This window comes from Lepidochelys olivacea, assembly GCF_965140295.1.
Source record: "Lepidochelys olivacea isolate rLepOli2 genome assembly, chromosome: 2".
Classification (NCBI taxonomy): domain Eukaryota; kingdom Metazoa; phylum Chordata; order Testudines; family Cheloniidae; genus Lepidochelys; species Lepidochelys olivacea.
The window spans coordinates 26,824,482-26,843,867 of NC_140412.1; the positions used below are offsets into that span (position 1 = coordinate 26,824,482).

The window sequence follows — 19,386 nt, forward strand, 5'->3', positions numbered from 1 at the left end:
TTGTCCTTAAGTTTCTTGTCCTCACTTTTATGGGCCTACTAATCTCCATCTTGGCCTAGATCTCTGAACTTGTTCTTGCTACATCCTAACTTCCCACCCTGTTTGTTTCTTTCTCCCGCTCCAATTGCCAAGGCCTTTTCTGTAGTGACCCTGGTCCCAATTCCTAATGGGTCTGGCCCACATCCTCACCTCATTCAAATAACTTTTAAAGACACTTCTTCCACCATGCCCACAAACACTAACCCACACCAATTAATTATCCTCTCCATCCAATATATGAAAACAAAGGGCCAGATTCTCAGCGGTTGAATCACATATGCTGATATACACTAGCATAGGAACTCACAACATGCAAATTAATATTTTCCTACTGGTCTCTTACTGTGTCTTGCTTTATCTATCTCTTATCTTCCAGAGGCTTTGTTGTCTTGAACAGCACAATGCACTCTGCCAGCGCTTACAAACTAATAATGAGACACTCATGAAATTCCTAGCGAGATCGGTGGAAATTGCATCTGAATATCTGAGGGCAGAACTGATTTCAGTGCGAGGTTTGCCTGACTAAGGTCTTCAGGCAAAGCAGAATAATGTCTCCCTACACCCAGGCAAGAAATGGCAGAGTAATTTATCAATCTGTACTGTACAATTACATACTCCTTATATATTATCCACAACTGAAAGAATCTTGCAATGGCAAGAACATTACATTCTGCTCTCCTTAGGCTGATCTAATTGAAAATTGACTTGAACCTATTGCAAATCTAGTCCATGTTTCATAAAAACAAACAAACATACAGGGCCAAATTCTGTCCTCATCAAATTTTAATAGTGCAATGCTCTTTCTAGTTGTCAGCTTCTGAACATGGTACCCCTGAACATCAGAAAGTTTCTTCTCCAATAACAAGCCTGTTCATAGAAAGAGGCTTCCAGCTGAGATGATAGGAGCTGTGGAATGTGCAAATGTTAGGCCCACGTATGCACTGAGATACGTAAGGGCAACATTGGGACTGTTTTATGTAGAAGCACATGGGCATTTATTTTCAACCACACAACCCATTTTTGGTGAGGGGTTGACAGTCTGACTCAGTAGGTGTAATTGGAATATGGGGATTGCCAAATGGGATAAATGCAGTGGTCCATCTAATCTGATATCCAGTTTCTAACAATGGCCATTACCAGATGTGTGAGAGGAAGGTGCAAGAAACCCATTTGGCACACAATTATGAACTAACCTGCCCACAGGAAAAGTGTCTTTCTAATCCCCATTCAGTTAGCAGTTGGTGTCACAGGCTGTCTGTCCCTTGAAGGCAATCTAAACTCATCCTTGCCTGTGACCTAGCAACCCCAGTGGTAATCAGTGACTGCAGCTGAATGTGTTAGAGAGATTTAATTATATTAACTGGCCCTATCTGTGAGGAGGGAATTAGGAAGAAACATATACACAGAGCTGAGACTGTAGATGGACAGTAAAGGCCAGGAGCAGCAGGGGAGTACTGATGGAGGCAGCCAGGGTTGCTCCTGAGTTGTGCAGTCTGGCAAGCCTTCAAAGAGCATGACTCTAAAGAGGAGAGAGTGGGGGAACAGCCAGAAAGGCAGAGATTTTGTGTTTAGCTGGTGTGACCCAAGAACATCTTAATGCCAGCTGACAAGAGGGTCTGAAGGAGTAAAGGTACCTCCTGATTCTGGTATGTACATTCTGGTTCACCAAAGATCATCATGTGAGGACTTAAACGAAAGCTGGTGTTATGCTAGCCATTAATATTGTTGTAAAATGTACGTCTGTATGTGATGCAAGGAGTTATGTGTATATATAAGAAAATATGTTTTAAAGGCACAGGTGGAAAAACAAAAGTTTTCTTCCAGACAGGAGGCAAGATTTGCAGATCTCTGTCCGGATTCTTGAAAGTGGGATCTCAGCCAACCTTAGGGTGAAATAGTCTCTGTCTAAAGAACTTTAACTACTTTGTTAAGTATAGTGTCTAGAAAGCCCGTTATGACTTGTTTCACATGTAACCCTTCTGCTAGGCGAAGCCAGCAGCAACCAGGGCTGGGTTCAATATCTAGGGGTTCCTTTTCAACAGTATAACACAAAACCAGCTCAAGCCCCCACCCAGTAACCTGGGTAAATTACACACCATCCCGGGATGCCTCTGATAGGCAATACTTTCCCACTCGCAAGTATAGTATTGGAATGAAGAAAAGGAACTTTTAATTAAAAGGAGGGAAGTAACTCTGCATTAATTTGGGAAAACACCGCAACCAGGGTTCATAAAAATAAACCATGAGTGAAAGACCCACCCCCAAGTAGGGTGGGCAGTGTCCTTTTCCCCTCAGGTTCTTAATCCAGCAACACAAAAGGCCCTTTACTGTGCCCATCCCTTCTCTGCATCCCACTCACAGTTTGTGTCCTTGTCAGTGCAGACCCAGAGTTCAAACATGAATCTGCAGAGTTCACCTCCCACCCTGGGTGCAGGTAAGGAGGCACCTTACTCGCTGCGCCTCTCCGCCAGCCGTCCTGGTGTCTGCTTGCTGCACATCTCCACTAGCCACTCTGGTCACTCACTCTGCTCACTGCCTCACCAGACACTGGCTCATCAACTATCAGTCACCTTCTGCTGCCACCTGCTTCTCTCTGCAGTGACCTCTGCATATCAGTCTCTTAGTGATTTTTTTCAGCTCTTCATAGGCAGGCAGGAACACTGCCCCATCTCAAGCAATTTCAGCTCTGACTATTTAAAATAACAAAGAGGCTTCTAATGAAGCCTATTTAGCTCTACTCTTTGAACGGTGGTGAGGAACAGATCAACCCAGTCTGAGACTGCTAGGGAGCATCTACACACCTCCTACAAGGGACATCTGTCCCTGGCCATCTTACTTTCACAGGGATCTGGCATTTGAGCCCCTGGCTTAATGAGATCCTTTCAGCTAAAGATGAGCCCCCCCTCAATTGGGACAGTTTAAGCACAGTCCTGCTTCCCTGTATTCCTACAATAATTACAACATTTTGGTAACAGCATTTTACTACCTCTGCATTCAGTACTAAGGTGATTTGTGCCCAACGCCAGCCAAAATTGATTACTTTGACACTGCTCTATGTGCTGAATATCTAAGCAGAGCAGGAGCAAACTGTATTTACATAAACACACCCAAAGTCTATCCCCCTCCCAGGTAGCTGTCAGGGGAGCATTCATTCAGACCCTGCTTACACATATGTAACCATTTGTTTCCAATATCTGTACTCACTATCTCCAGTCTTCCATAATTAACTTACTCTTGCTTTCACTATAAATATCTCAGTGCTGTGATATTAAACAAGACACTGATCTTGAGCTGAATCATATAATCTGGTGTGTGCTATTCCTTTGGGAACAACGGACTTGGTAATTTGGTGTGTAGCCAGTGACACGGGCTGGATATCACAGGGAAATGCTTCAAAGGGACTCTGGAACCGGATGCAGCTATTACCTTGGCAAAGTAAGGGATGGCATTGCCCAGAGGAGAATATTGAATGGCTAACAGGCGGGTAAGGAGCTGACACCCAACCAAGCACAAGCAAGATTCCCTCTTGCTGGTGGCAAAGCGAATCATAGTGCTGGGTACCCCGTGAACGGTCCCAGCTGGGGACAACTGAAGACAGACCTCGGAAGAAAGGAGGTATGCCTGGTGGGAGACTGGGTGAAAGACTGTAAAGCAGCCAGACCTCAGCAAGGAAGAAGCTGTGCCCCCCCAGAGAGAGACAGACATTTTAACTTATTGTACGCTCATAAAGTAGCCCCCAAAAGGGGTGCTATTAAATGACTCAAGCATTGGTCATGTGCTGCAGAGTCAGCAGAGAATGGAAACTGGGGACAGGTGCTGCAGAACTACCCGAGACGAGTAGGTCATGCTGCATATCCACAGTCAGGTTAAACACTGAAGCCATATTTTATGTGCCCTAACATAACTTTAAGTTGAGACTCAATGTCTTTCTAAAAGACATGATGAAGCTCAGTCAGGAGTCATGGGTTTGCTGTAGAATTCACTGAGTGAAATAATATGGCATGTGTTATGCAGGAGGTCAGATTAGGTGAATATAATAGGCCCTTCTGGCCTTAATCTGTGAAACAATGGATGTGCTTCTTATCTGTATAAACATCCAATCTATCTTTTTCATGACCTCAATGATACCTTGTGGCAATGAGTTCCACAGGTCAGTTGTGCATAGTGGCTCACACTCTGCCCCTTGATGGATTACTCACTATTTCTATACAACAGCTATGGAGGATACTCTCCTAATCCCACAGAAAAATACTTTAGTTGCTGTTAGCCAACTGACATATAGAAAAATTCACCAAATATGTACAGAATGAGTCAGCTTGTGGTTCCTATTACAGAATATGCTACACCTGTTTCTTTTCTTAGAATGCAACATGCAGGATATCCATTATGCACTGATCTCCTTTTTTTATCTGTATTCTTCATGCTTACTTGCTGTCTCTCCTTTATCCGGAGCAGTGGTGTTGAGTTTTGCTATGACATTAGTCAGATTTCAACCATTTAGGGGTAATTAGTCTGTGGATAATTTGAAGGCTGATTCATTTTTTTGTTACCTGTGATTACAAACAGATATTCTTAAATATTATTTTAACTCCAGCCATTTGTCTCTTGTCGAGAAAAATTTAGATACATGTTCTTGTAATTGAATGTAACCGTTGACTCTCATTTAATCCGGTTGACAAATGGCCCTAATGCTCCGTCTCGTCATGGTAAATGGCACCAATGAACAATGGTGAAAGTGCACACCTCACTCTGTGACAAACCTTGTCAGTTCAATTAATTATGGTTTGTTGCCTAGTCGAGTATGTGCAGCCAGCGCACTGTACCCTTTGACCTGTTAAATGTGTAATAATAGGTCGACAAGATGCACTGGCTGCTTCAATCCTTTGGATCTTGACAGAAGACACAGTCGGGCTTCTGATTTGCTTGTAGTTCAATCTGAATGGTGACTGAGTGAAAGGTGTAAGTGTCAAAGAGAACTTGAGTAACTTCTTTCAGGATCTGGTGATTGTCCACTGTGTCTTCTGTAGATAGTGAACAAAAATTATCACACTGCAGAAATGCAATACTTTTAAGAAACCTAAGTGACTACTGAAACTATTTGCAAACATTTGGGATGGTCTACTTCTCTTTCCAAGTTACATCTTAATAACTATATTGCAACTAGCTGTTCAGTCTTGCTCAGCAAGCTTATACCCTATGTTGTAACTGATCAAAAATTTTCAATTTTTTTAATAAGTGTTCTACAAAAATATTGGGGGGAAAGTTGTTGTTGCTTTTATTTGTTTTTAACAAAAAATACTACATTTGGTTTAACAAGCACCGGATACAGACAAGCAGTTGTATCCCAATCAGAAGAAATTGACTTTACTAGGCTTCAGCTGAATTATCATTTTTCTGTTTACAGAAATTTACTGACCTGTGACAATGTGAGCAGATAGAATAACTTGATTCATTGTTAGAGACCAGAGATGCAGGTTGTGGATAGACTCCACTTTGTTGACTGCTAGAATTCTCTCTCTCACTGCATCATAATTAAATCCCTTGGGTGTTCCTGTAGAGGAGGAAATATGCCTTTTGATTAAATAAGAACTATATTCAATTAAAGGACACACAGAGAGACCTCTGAATCTTTACTGAATTAGATTTGGGTTTTCTTATAAAAACAACATGGGCCATAGAGTACAGCTCTATTTTTCTGTTCACTGTGAAGTTAACATGCTTATACTTTTGGGCTTCACAACATCCTCCAGCAATGAGTTCCACAGGTTGATTGTATGTTGCATGAACAAATACTTCCTTATATTTGTTTTAAACCTGCTGTCTATTAATTTCATTGAGTGACCCCTGGTTCTTATGTGATGCAAAGGGTAATTCACACTTCCTATTCACTTCCTCCACACCATTCATGATTGTATAGACCTCGATCATATCCCCCCCGCCCCTTAGCTGTTTCTTTAAGAAGATTGTTACTTTTCCATTTATAAATCTCTCTTCATATGGAAGCTGCTCCATCCCCCTAATAATTTTGGTTGCCCTTCTATGTATCTTTTCCAATTATAATTTATCTTTTTTTGAGCTGGCGTAACCAAAACTACATACAGTACTCAAGGTGTGGGCATACCATGGATTTATATAGTGGCATTATGATATTTTCTGTCTTATTATCTATCCCTTTACTAATGGTTCCTAATGTTGCTAAAACTGCCACTGCACATTGAACAGATGTTTTCAGAGAACTATCCAAGATGACTCCCAGACCTTCCTTGAGGGGTAACAGCTAATTTAGAACTGTTGTATTAATTTAGATGGAATATATGGGCTCCAGGTGTTAGCATAAGGCAGTCACTGTCCAACATTAAACAGTGTTAAACAAAGTCCGGAGCTTGGTTTACAGAAGCCTCTGCCTGCTTAGCACCATGGCAAAGACACCATTAAAAATCCATTTTTATTAAAAATACAGAAAAGAAAAAAGTTTACTTTTCAGATGCTTTAAATAAGACTTTCATTTTAAGAACTTCCCTTGTTCTATTTCTCTTTAGCTGAAGAGAGTTTTTAGAAAGAGAAACTCTGGTTGTTTGACCATCTCTTGGATGGTATCAAAGACAGTAATAACTGTCCTTTTGGGAAAAAGAGAAAATGTTAGTTGAGATGGGCTGGAGATGTCAATGCTGCTGTTCTGTTGTTGTTAAAATCAAGTCCTAGAAGGAAAAGCCCCCTTGTTTGACAGTCTCTTAGATCAATGTTTCTCAAACTTTAGCAACCCGAGGACCTCTATTTTGATTTAAAACTTTTGTGGACCCCCAAGCCGCCCTCCTCAGCCCCAGGCCATGCCCCCACTCCACCCCTTTCCCCAAGGCTCCACCCTCATCCCACCTTTCTTGAGGCGCCACCCTCATCCCACCTCTTCCCGCCCCTGCTCCACCCCCTTCCCCGAGCACACCCTGTCCCCACTCCTCCCCATGCCTCTTGCATGCTGGGGAAGTTCCACAGTGTGCAGGAGACACTGTGAGGGAGCGGGAGGAGCTGATCAGTGGTGCCGGACATGATTCCACCTCCTCTCCTTAGTGCGCTCTGTCCCCACTCCTCCCCTCCCTCCCAGCGCCTCCTGCACGCCAGGACAATTGTTCCCTGGCGTGCAGGAGGCACTGGGAGAGAAGGGGAAGGGTTGATCAGCAGGGCCTGTGGACCCCCTGGAATACCATCACGGACCCCCAGGGGTCCATAGACCCCAGTTTGAGAAATGCTGTCTTACATGGTATCAAAGATGATAAAAACTGTCATCTCAGGTGATGTTTGGGATTCAGCAGGAGCCAGTAGGGGTGGCAATGTCATCTGTCTCTGTTCCATTCTGGTCAGGACACCCCACTGGATGAAGGCCCATATCCCAGGAAACAGTGAGGGTGGCAGCCAGGATGGTGACGCTCACTCCAGTAGTCTATCTGTTCTTTCTGAGTGTTTGATTTTTGTTGTTCTTTTCAACTTTCCACACACAAATCTTTCTTATAAGGGCTCAAAAAGGGAGTGAGAGGTGGACTAGCCCATTCCCTCATTATTTTGTCCACCAATTAGGCCTAATATCTGATATACCAAATTTTGGCTCACTAACTGCAAGCTGCACCTCTCTTGTTTTTAACAAGCTTAATTTCAACACAGTCCTTAAATCATAACAACTTGGTCTTTTTGTTTAGATTAATGCAGTTATTCTGTCTCCCTTTCATTCCTTTCCCGCATCAACATTTGTTATTAGAGTTTATTTTAACATTTTTGAACATTTACATACTTTTTACAGTTGAGCTCACAATTCAGGCAAATTTGTAGGCTTCGTTGTCGGAAAAGAACCCATCATTTTGTATGTAAAGTTGGGACTATTTTTCCAATGTGCATTACTTTGCACTTAACACTGAATGTCATCTGTCATTTTGTTGCCCAGTCACCCAGTTTTGTGAGATCCTTTTGTAACTCTTCACTATTGGATTTGGACTTAACTGTCTTGAGTAGTTTTTTTTTACTGCTTTCCATTGAGAAAACTGACCATTTATTCCTACTCTTTGTTTCCTATCTTTTAAACAGTTACTTGTCCATGACAGGACCTTCCCTCTTCCTAGGACTGCCTGCTTTGCTTAAGAGCCTTTGGTGAGGGACATTGGCAAAGACTTTCTAAAAGTCCAAGTACACTATAACAACTAGATCACCCTTGTCCACATGCTTGTTGACAACCTCAAAGAATTCTCTTTATAAAAGCTATGTCATCATGTAGTATAATAATATGGCCAATTCAACTCAGTTGTGCCTTTCTTACAATAGCTCCAATGCCAGTTATTTGTGCTTACACAAGAACCTCAGTGTCTTGTGTTTTGTTCTGTCAGTTTATCACAAGAATACTATACTGTAGGGAACACAGACTCAGCACAGTATGGTGCTGAAAGGAAAGGTCTTCATCAGAGCTGATCACAAACTCTCTGAAGGAATCGTTTCCTGCGGGGAGAATGCAGATTCCTTGGAATAGTAACGTTTCACAGAGACTGTTCAATTTGAATGAAGGTCAAATGGAATGCAGGCAGTGGTCTGATGGAACCCTATCTGCCAGCTGACCAACCCAGTTCCTCAGCAGCCTGCCTGGCAGGTTGATGGGGAACCAGAAGCCCTGGGAGCATCAGCTCAGGTGACAATCCCAGGGCTTCCAGGCTCCTGACTCCCCTTCAGCCCACTGATTTGAGTGGAATTAACCTCCAAAGAATTTAGCCCAAAGTTCTTAGCAGAAATACATGGGATGGAATGGGTTAAACGGAGGTTAAGACTTGCCTAATGTCACATACTGAGAAGGCAGCAGAGCTAGAAATGAAACCCAAAGTTCTAACTCCCAGGCCTTTGGGATAACCAACAAACCATGCATCCTCCACTTTCATTACCTAATGTAAGAGACATGACCTGCTAGGTGCGGTATTCTGGCTAGACACATTTGACACTTTAAGCACCTAAATCCCCAAATCTGGCCCCACTCAGTTGCTGCTGAACCCTGTAGGCACCTAAAGTCAGCTGGCACCTATGTTTTCACAGTATCACTTCCTTAGGCGCCTATGTTTCTGCCTGTGTGCATGTGCGCTTCAGCCTCACTCTCGGTGTTCGGATGCCTAAGCCTTAGAGCGTTGCAGAAACCAGAGAAAGATAGGTATTGCTCTACCTTATTCACCTGGGAGGCCCAATCTGATGTGTGCGCTCAGAGCTCGCCTGCCAGATCAGGCCTCTCTAGGTGAGCTTACACAAAATGGAGGAGAAGCTCCCCCTTCATAATATAACTTTTTAATACAGTGGTTGGGGTACTTACCTGGGATGTGGGAGACCCTTGATTCAAGTCCCTCCCTTTGCCTGAGAGGGAGACAGGATTTAAACAGGGCTTTGCCACCTCTCGGTGGTTTCCTTTCCACTAACTGCTGGGCTGTGGGATATTCTGATGTGGGGCTCCCTCACCCTCTCCTGTAGGAGCTGTTCCACTGTGGGTTGATAATTTTAAAAAGCCATTGGGGCAGGGGGACTGAATACTGGGTCTTCCATGCAAGTGTCCTAACCACCAGGCTACAGAGTCAGTTTCTTGAACACTCTCACTGGCCCAGTGATTCTTTCATTATTTATTCACCCTAACCCCTGGGCTAACAGGTGTGAGGGAGGTCCTCCTCTTTCCCCACCCACCTCATCTCTTGCAAAAAATGGCATGGGTACCTAACCCCAAGGGAAGGTTTGCAGCTAAGTATCCCAAACAGAGGGAGGCACCTTCCTCCAGCCTGGATTTAGGCACCAAATTCACTGAGAGGGTAAGGATTAAGACATCCTTGCTTTGGCATAGCCCATTGGCTAGTTTAGGCAAGGAGCTGCCTAGTGTGGTGGCTTCTGTGAATTCCATTTTTAGGCACCTATCTCCTTCCATTCATTGTATAGGGAGTCTAGGCTCTGAACTCAGGCTTTGTGAAACCCACTGATTTTCTAGGAGCCTAAAATTTAGGCTTTGCAATTGCCATGCCTACATTTTTGTGACTCCCACTCTGGATTTCTACCCCATGACAGGTGAACACAGAGGCAACCTCTAGGAAAGCTTTATACTATGACTATACTGATACATTTCTTTACTGAAACAAAGACGTACACAAAAAGGAAGAGATAATAAAGACATATGCTGCAATAAGCTATGCAGAGAGTCAGGTTGGTTAAACCATAGCAATCCAAAAAGCTATATAACAACAGTTCCTCATCCCTTTAAGGCCTATGTCTTCTGTAGTAGAGGCAATAGCTGCCTCATATCGGTTAGCCCCAAGAAAGCAAAAACTTGTATCTGTGACTGCTACTGTGACTTTCAGCCTTGGCAAATCAAACATCAGGCCCACATCTAGGCAGTCTCACTACGTTAATGAAAAGGTGCTTAGAACTGTCCATTTTACCTTGAACTCTAACCTGACTTTGAAAGATGCTTGGATTTGCTCTTTCAGATCAATGTAACCAAAACCATAGCAATGTTTTATACCTTCGTTGCTTGATAAAATGGCTAACCTGCGACACAGTTTTTATTTATATTTATTTTTGGCACAAACTTGGTTGTGGTCATGATTCATAATGGAAATATACAATGCACAAAACAAAGAATTCACAAATGCCATAGGGGTTATGGGAAGCAATGGTATACATGTGAAAAACAAAGAGTTGTAGGAATTCATCATGGTTTCACTAACAAAACAGCAACATACAGATTCTTGGAGAAGATTCAATGGAACACTGGAATATACATAACTCTGTCATTATATCATCTAAAATAGTTCTAATTAGAATTATGATTAGCGTATGCTTAGAATTATGAAAATACTGAAAATGACATCACTGCACTGCTATGTTTGGACAAACTATTGTTTGTTGTTTAGCTTGCTGCGGGTATTATGCTGCTGTGTTAAGAAAGGGCTATGCTCATATCCTTTAAGGAGGCAGAGCGCAAGGGATTTTGGATCTCAAAAGAACTAGAAGCACACTGGGGGGGTATGCAAGATCAGACGACGTGTTAAAGCATTTCTGTGTTTCTGACTGCAGCTGTCGATGGTAGCCCACATCTGATACCCTAAGAGAATTATACTAGCATCAAAATATTCTAGTCCTGAAATCTAGAGACCAAATTATGTTCTCCAGTATGTTCACATAACTCCCACTGCAGAATTGTATGTAAATATCTGAGAAATTGAAATTGAAGAGGGTCACATGAAGAGCAGAATTTGGCAATTATTTTCTAGGTATTTTCACAGACATGCTTTTTCCTTTGCTGGAGTAAAATATACCATCTAGTATCCATTTGAAGTGCTCTAAGTGTTTATTTTAAAATACTTTGAGTTCAATTCAGATTTTCTTGTACAACGTCTAATACACGAAGGGTCTGGTTTGTTTGTTTTCTTTCAAAAAGTCAGATGTCCACTTGCACTTCTAATCTGTGTGCACAGTTGCCATGAATGCATGTACTGATTGGCTGTTTGAGCACGCAGATGGACAGTTAATGTGTAAATGGGCATTTTGAACATGTGAATTCCTAATTTCTGCACACAACTGTAGTAACTTCATGCAAGATTGTAATTTAGGAATTGATTTTCAAAGAGTCAGGCATACAATTTCAACAATTAACATTTTTGAGATTTGTACACAATGTACATGTAGAAAGAATGTATTTCTTCCATGAAGAGTGGTGAAGATTTTTTTAAATAACGAGTGCCTAAAGTTAGTCTCCTAAATGCATTTAGGCACCTGGGCTGAAATCAATGGGAGACATTCTCTGTCCAACACTTCTGAAGATCAGGGCAGTTATTTAGGGGACTAAACATGGATTTAAGAGCCTAACTTGAGGGACCCATTTTTTAAACCCCAAACCACTATTGGTAAGTGTAATAGAGACAGAGAGAACAGAATAATATTGATTCTAGAAATAACTACTGTACATACAGAAGTTCTTACCTTCCATTAACACAAGCAAAATGTCCCTTAAAATGGTGATGGTTGTTGCCAGAACAAAGATAGAGAACACAAATGTGCAGACTGGGTCAGCTATTTTGTATTCTGGCTAAAAAAATATAAGCACATCACTTGATTAAATCTATCACTTTCAGTTTCTGGCTGACATTTTTAATGAGCTAATCAAAAAACAGTATAATCAAGTTATCTAACATAGTAACCATTGCTGATCTTCTCGATCAGTACAGCCAAGTTAACAGACAATTTTCTGATTGCATTAGTCTTTAAGACCTTGAGCCACTAAAGATGAAGGAGAGAGAGAGACACAGAACAATAGAGTCCTTCTGGCTTAAACCCCAAGGGAAACCTGTTGTGCTCTCAGCCATTTTATTCCCAGAAATGAACATAACTGTCCTGAACTAAATTACAATATATATCATTAAGACAGAGAAAATATGTACATAGCATCTAACGACGGTGTTATGAAAATACCTGCATCATTAATTGCTATGAAGGTGAGTAAACCAAATAAAACTGACCTTAAAGAATATTATAAGTGCACTAATTAGCACACTAATGCTCTGAACTAGATCTCCAATGGCATGTACAAAAGCTGCCCTCACACTGGCATTGGCCAAAGCTGGCTTCTGTTGAAGAGCTGGTATATGTTCATTGGCTTGTGCTCTGTGACTATGTCCAGGCCCAGTCTGGTGCAGAGTCAGACTTAATCTGAAAGAGATACAATGCTGCAAATATCAGCGAGATCATACTGTCTGAAAGAACAACAACAAACACTTCAGCATTGCACTTCTTAAAGCAAAAGGTAAGCAATAGCAAGCGTATGTGTAAATATATGTAGATATTGTCCACTCCAGGGAATCTCAAAATGATTAAGTATTTAATATACAAAAAAGACAACTTACATGACATTGGCTATCACTGCACAACCAGAAGTAATGAGCATCACTGTAGCTTCAATCTCAAAATCTGGGTGCAGCAGTCTCATGCTCGCCAAATATGTCAACACGCCAGTCACCACCCAAATGATTAGCATCGACATCAAAGCACCCAGAATTTCTAGGGGTTAAAACAATTGAATTTTAGGGGCATTTTAAATAAAATGCAAGGAATTGGCTAATGGATGAGCACTAACACTTTCCCCACTAGAAAGCAGTTCTTATGTGTTTGCAGGTCCTAATATTCAAATCATGTTGGGTGACATAAATCTGGTTTCCCCAGGGTTGACTCTTGTTGCAGACTTATGGGCATGGTTTGGAATGATGAATTCATACATGTTCCCATGAGCTTGCAGAGTGTCTTCTGGTTCACGAAACAGGAAGGTGACCTGCACCTTGGGATTTGTGCCCAATTGCTCCAGAAAACACCATGTGAATCTGAAATGCACTGTAGAATTGAAGCCTCAAGATGTTTGCAGATATCCAAATGGAGCACACTATTGCACAAACCTTTAGTAGACTGTTCATGAATGCAAGTCCTGTTTCTGGACAACAGTGAGTGCCCGTGTGGGGGCAGGGGGAAGAGAAGGGGATGGGGAAATGAGGCAGGAGGGAGGGGGCAGGGGACAGTGTGGAGAAAGAAAGGGGATGGGGCAGGGGGAAGAGATGAGGACGACTGTGAGTACCACCTCCTCACTTCTGGGCATCCATGCCAGAGGTGTCTGGAGAAATGGGGGTGGGGACATGTGCCCCCCACTAGCCACAGATACGTGTCACCTCTGGGGAGGATGATCATGCTCCAGGCTGCAGCTTGACCTGGACTGCCTGCAGCAGACAGCACCTCCCTGCTTGTTCATTGGCTTGTGCTCTATGACTGTCTAGACCCCTGCTGGCCATATCCAGACCCAAAGCTCTCTGCCAAAGCAGGAGGCTGCCATGTGAGGCCCATCTCTGGGGGGAGAACTGGTGTGGGGTGGAAATTTGTCCACCGGGTGGCTTCCCAGCTATGGTCCTCCATGGCTTGATGGTTGGGATCACCTCTGCCCCTGAATGTCTGGGAGCAGGTGTCAATGAACGGGTGCCTGACTGGGCACCACAGCAGGCAGGGTGGTATATATATTGCATGGATGCAGCCCACATAACACAGAGCTGCATACACAGCCCACAATGGCAAATAGGTTGAGAACCACTGATCTAATAACTTTGGCTGTAACATTCTCCAGTATTACATTTTCTTCTTTGAGGTTCCATGACTTGCTGTTTTCCATTTTCTGATGTATCCTGGGAGCTTTGAGAATATTAATAGATTAGCCTCACAAACCTGCAGACCTGTGCCTGATCTCAGAATACTTTCCAGTGTACTTGCTAGGACAAATTGCCTTTTCTATTTCACATGGTCATATGACAGTACATTTGGTACCTGCTCTGTGCCATCCAAAAGTTAACCTTTTAGTGGAAGGTTTAGATGATAACCACAGTGAGAAAAGGCTAATCAGGAAACTTGTCAAGTCAACCAAGATATGTGCTGCATCGGTTATCACAGCAAGACTTCCTGAAATTTGTCCACCTGTGTAAAACAAATATATGTATATAATAGGACATGTATCCAAGACTTTATTTGTTGTAAAGCTAAGGAAAACGTTATTTACAATGATAATGTATGGCATAACTTTAAACTCTTTACAGACTAGAAGAAGTTTTTATCCCATTCATGCATTCAAATCTTCCTAGTCCTGAAAAGAGTTGTATCTTAGTTTTACTAAAGCATCCAGGGGCTGGTAAATCTTAAACAGCAAAAAGACTTCAGGACCAGACTTCAAAGAGAAACTGCTGAGCTTCAGTTCATTTGCAAATTTGACACCATCAGCTCAGGATTAAACAAAGCCTGTGAATGGCTAGCCAACTACAAAAGCAGTTTCTCCTCCCTTGGTGTTCACACCTCAACTGCTAGAAGAGGGCCTCATCCTCCCTGCTTGAACTAACCTCGTTATCCCTACCCTGACTCTTGCTTGCATATTTATACCTGTCTCTGGAAATTTCCACTACATGTATCTGACAAAGTGGATATTCACCCATGAAAGCTGATGCTCCAATACGTCTATTAGTCTATAAGGTGCCACAGGACTCTTTGCAGCTTTTACAGATCCAGACTAACACGGCCATGCCTCTGATACTTAAACATGTTGTTTAAGTAACTCATTAGAAATGTGGTTTAATTGCTATTATAAAGTGGCAGAACAATTGCAGTCTCAAACATCCTGAATTACAATACTATTATCCCCCTAATATCTCCTCACAAATCACTGACATTTTTGTCAACACAATATGACCCCAATCAAACTTAGCAACACTCATGACCCTAAAATGGGTAAAGATGGCTTTGTTTGTTTCCTGACCCCAGGATGGCTGGTTCTCTGGCATAATTTAGAGCAACCTAAATGTAAGCAGGGGAATGGTCCCGCTATTGTGAGAAACTTTCCTGGCTTATGCGCTACCCCAGTGAAGTGGGCTAGCAAAAGGATTTGAGTCTTCACTCCCACTTCCTTTACCCAGAGGCCTGCTTGACCTCAAGGGCTCTCCTTCCACTCTCCTGTGTGGCAGAGTCCTGGTAACCCAAACGAGGCTGGGTCACTTGTTGTGGTCACTTAGGGCAGGGGCTAGGGTGTCCCCACTCCGGCGTGTTCTCTCTGCACTGGATGCTTCCCAGACCCACTGATCATTACATACAGTTCAAAGCAAATACAATTTATTAAACAGCAATCAATTTTTAAAAAGAAGGAAAAAATGGGAAAGGTGAAAGGAAAACACATCAGCCCGCTCTGTGGCATGGGGGCATCACAACCAGCGTCTCTGGAATGTAAGGGAAGTTCAGTCTGTTCCTCACAAGTCCCAGGCCCCTTCTCAGGCCCTGGCTGTGCTGCATGGATGCTGCGGGTCAGACACTTGCTCTGGTGGTGGCCGCACGCTCTCAGGATCTAGGTGGCTGGACCCTTCTTCTCAGCGTCGCCCGCGCCCCGTCTGGTTGCTGCAGCTCTCCTCCCAGCACAGGTCTGCTCTGTGGGCTGCTTCTGTGACTCTGCTCCCAGCACTACCTGCTTCCTGGGATGCTTTTCTGGACCCTCTGGATCTGGCACAGCTCTACTCCCCAGTTCAGCTTGGGCCCCTGCTTTCTCCTTAGCTCAGCTCCACGCTGTCTGACCCAGGCAATTCCAGCACACAGGGAGGACAGGACCCCTCCTGGCCTCCTGACTCCCTGATTAGCCTGCCCATCCTGTCAATCAGGCTGATCTGGAGCATTTGGCCACTCCCCCATTGTTCCTGGGGACTGTCAGTCTCATGCTCCTGATTTCCCATCAACCCTTCGCCTTTCTTTTAGTACTGGGAGCTAGCCAACCAAAACACCCCCACTGAGTTTTAGTAAAGGGACAAGAGTCCCCTTTCATAAAGGCAGTGAACAACAGTAAATGGGATTTAAGGAAGAATCTAATAGAAAGACAGTATGTTCTGTGCCCTATTTATGTGATATACAGTATAGTATTTTTGGTAGGGGAAAGGAGTGTTACATTTGCCATATTAACCCTATCATTTTTTATATATAGGACATGCTTTAAGCTAGTCACTCTATGGACTATAGGCTGATCTAAATTATAGATTCATAGATATTTAGGTCAGAAGGGACCATTATGATCTAGTCTGACCTCCTGCACAACACAGGCCACAGAATTTCACCCACCACTCCTGCAAAAAGCCTTGCACCTATATCTGTGCTATTGAAGTCCTCAAATCGTAGTTTAAAGACTTCAAGGAGCAGAGAATCCTCCAGCAAGTGACCCATGCCCCATGCTACAGAGGAAGGCGAAAAACCTCCAGGGCCTCTTCCAATCTGCCCAGGAGGAAAATTCCTTCCTGACCCCAAATATGGCGATCAGCTAAACCCTGAGCATATGGGCAAGATTCATCAGCCAGATACTACAGAAAATTGTTTCCTGGGTAACTCGGATCCCACCCCATCTAATATCCCATCACAGGCCATTGGGCCTATTTACCATGAATATTTAATTACCAAAACCATGTTATCCCATCATACCATCTCCTCTATAAACTTATCGAGTTTAATCTTAAAGCCAGATAGATCTTTTGCTCCCACTGCTTCCCTTGGAAGGCTATTCCAAAACATCACTCCTCTGATGGTTAGAAACCTTCGTCTAATTTCTAGTCTAAATTTCCTGGTGGCCAGTTTATATCCATTTGTTCTTGTGTCCACATGCTACTGAGCTTAAATAATTCCTCTCCCTCTCCGGTATTTATCCCTCTGATATATTTATAGAGAGCAATCATATCTCCCCTCAACCTTCTTTTAGTTAGGCTAAACAAGCCAAGCTCCTTGAGTCTCCTTTCATAAGACAGGTTTTCCATTCCTCGGATCATCCTAGTAGTCCCTCTCTGTACCTGTTCCAGTTTGAATTCATCCTTCTTAAACATGGGAGACCAGAACTGCACACAGTGTTCCAGGTGAGGTCTCACCAGTTCCTTGTATAACGGTACTAAAACCTCCTTATCCCTACTGGAAATACCTCTCCTGATGCATCCCAAGACCGCATTAGCTTTTTTCATGGTCATATCACATTGGCAGCTCATAGTCATCCTGCGGTCAACCAATACTCCGAGGTCCTTCTCCTCCTCCGTTACTTCTAATTGATGCGTCCCTAGCTTATAACTAAAATTCTTGTTATTAATCCCTAAATGCATGACCTTACACTTCTCACTATTAAATTTCATCCTATTACTATTACTCCAGTTTACAAGGTCATCCAGATCCTCCTGTAGGATATCCCTGTCCTTCTCTAAATTGGCAATACCTCCCAGCTTTGTATCATCCGCAAACTTTATTAGCACACTCCCACTTTTTTGTGCCAAGGTCAGTAATAAAAAGATTGGTCCCAAAACCGATCCTTGAGGAACTCCACTGGTAACCTCCTGCCAGCCTGACAGTTCAGCTTTCAGTAGGACCCGTTGTAGTCTCCCCTTTAACCAATTCCTTATCCACTTTTCAATTTTCCTATTGATCCCCATCTTATCCAATTTAACTAATAATTCCCCATGTGGCACGGTATCAAATGCCTTACTAAATTTCTAGGTAAATTAGATCCACTGCATTTCCTTTGTCTAAAAAATCTGTTACTTTCTCAAAGAAGGAGATCAGGTTGGTTTGGCACGATCTACCTTTTCTAAAACCATGTTGTATTTTGTCCCATTTACCATTGACTTCAATGTCCTTAATTACCTTCTCCTTCAAATTTTTTTCCAAGACCTTGCATATTACAGATGTCAAACTAACAGGCCTATAATTACCCGGATCACTTTTTTTCCCCTTTCTTAAAAATAGGAACTGTGTTAGCAATTCTCCAATCATATGGTACAACCCCCGAGTTTACAGATTCATTAAAAATTCTTGCTAATGGGCTTGCAATTTCTTGTGCCAATTCCTTTAATATTCTTGGATGAAGATTATCTGGGCCCCCCGATTCAGTCCCATTAAGCTGTTTGAGTTTCGCTTCTACCTCAAATATGGTAATGTCTACCTCCATATCCTCATTCCCATTTGTCATGCTACCATTATCCCTAAGATCCTCTTTAGTCTTATTAAAGACTTGAGGCAAAGTATTTGTTTAGATATTGGGCCATGCCTAGATTATCCTTGACCTCCACTCCATCCTCCGTGTTTAGCGGTCCCACTTCTCCTTTCTTTGTTTTCTTCTTATTTATATGGCTATAGAACCTTTTACTATTGGTTTTAATTCCCTTTGCAAGGTCCAACTCTACTTGACTTTTAGCCTGTCTCACTTTATCCCTACATGTTCTGACCTCAATAAGGTAGCTTTCCTTGCTGATCCCTCCCTTCTTCCACTCCCTGTATGCTTTCTGCCAGAGAACCCAAAGGTTGATCTAAATTACACCAACTGCCAATGGTCACATGGGGCAAATATGGCAACCAGGGATCATTATGTCAGCTCTAAAATTGATGTTTTAGTAGCATAGAGCTGTGTGTGGCATAAAACACAGTGTAGGGTGGCCATAGTGCTGCAAAGACTCAGTGCCTATTACTTCAATCACATCACACTTTTTTTACCCTTTCTGAATCAACTGATTAATTCAGCCATGCTCGACTCACCTATTGATCTTAACTACACCCTGATATGAATACCAGTAAAAATTCTGGAAAATGTTACAAAGAGCAACATACCACCTTCAGACCATATACTTAGGGGTCAGATTTCCTCATATCTCCTGATTGTCTGTCTGTGGATCTCTTTATACCCACATGGTTGCGGATACCGGTTCAAATTCCTCTCCACGTGAATCTTGTTGATCTGAATGCATGGACAAAGTTTCAAGTGCTATGCGGCTCGACAACATAGTT

The 19,386-nt window shown here is 42.7% G+C and overlaps 1 protein-coding gene across 1 annotated transcript in view; it reads right to left on the reverse strand.

The window, feature by feature from the left end:
* Window positions 1–4,637: 4,637 nt before the first annotated feature.
* SLC30A8 (solute carrier family 30 member 8) overlaps window positions 4,638–19,386 on the reverse strand; it is a 36,211-nt gene continuing 21,462 nt past the window's right edge. Inside the window, exons 3-8 of the mRNA XM_084621724.1 lie at window positions 14,386–14,532; window positions 12,933–13,086; window positions 12,549–12,738; window positions 12,013–12,118; window positions 5,456–5,590; window positions 4,638–5,060 (exon numbers count right to left, since the gene is read on the reverse strand). Of these exons, the coding sequence (XP_084477850.1) occupies window positions 4,915–5,060; window positions 5,456–5,590; window positions 12,013–12,118; window positions 12,549–12,738; window positions 12,933–13,086; window positions 14,386–14,532 (878 nt within the window). The 3' untranslated portion in view covers window positions 4,638–4,914. The remainder of the gene's footprint in view (window positions 5,061–5,455; window positions 5,591–12,012; window positions 12,119–12,548; window positions 12,739–12,932; window positions 13,087–14,385; window positions 14,533–19,386) is intronic.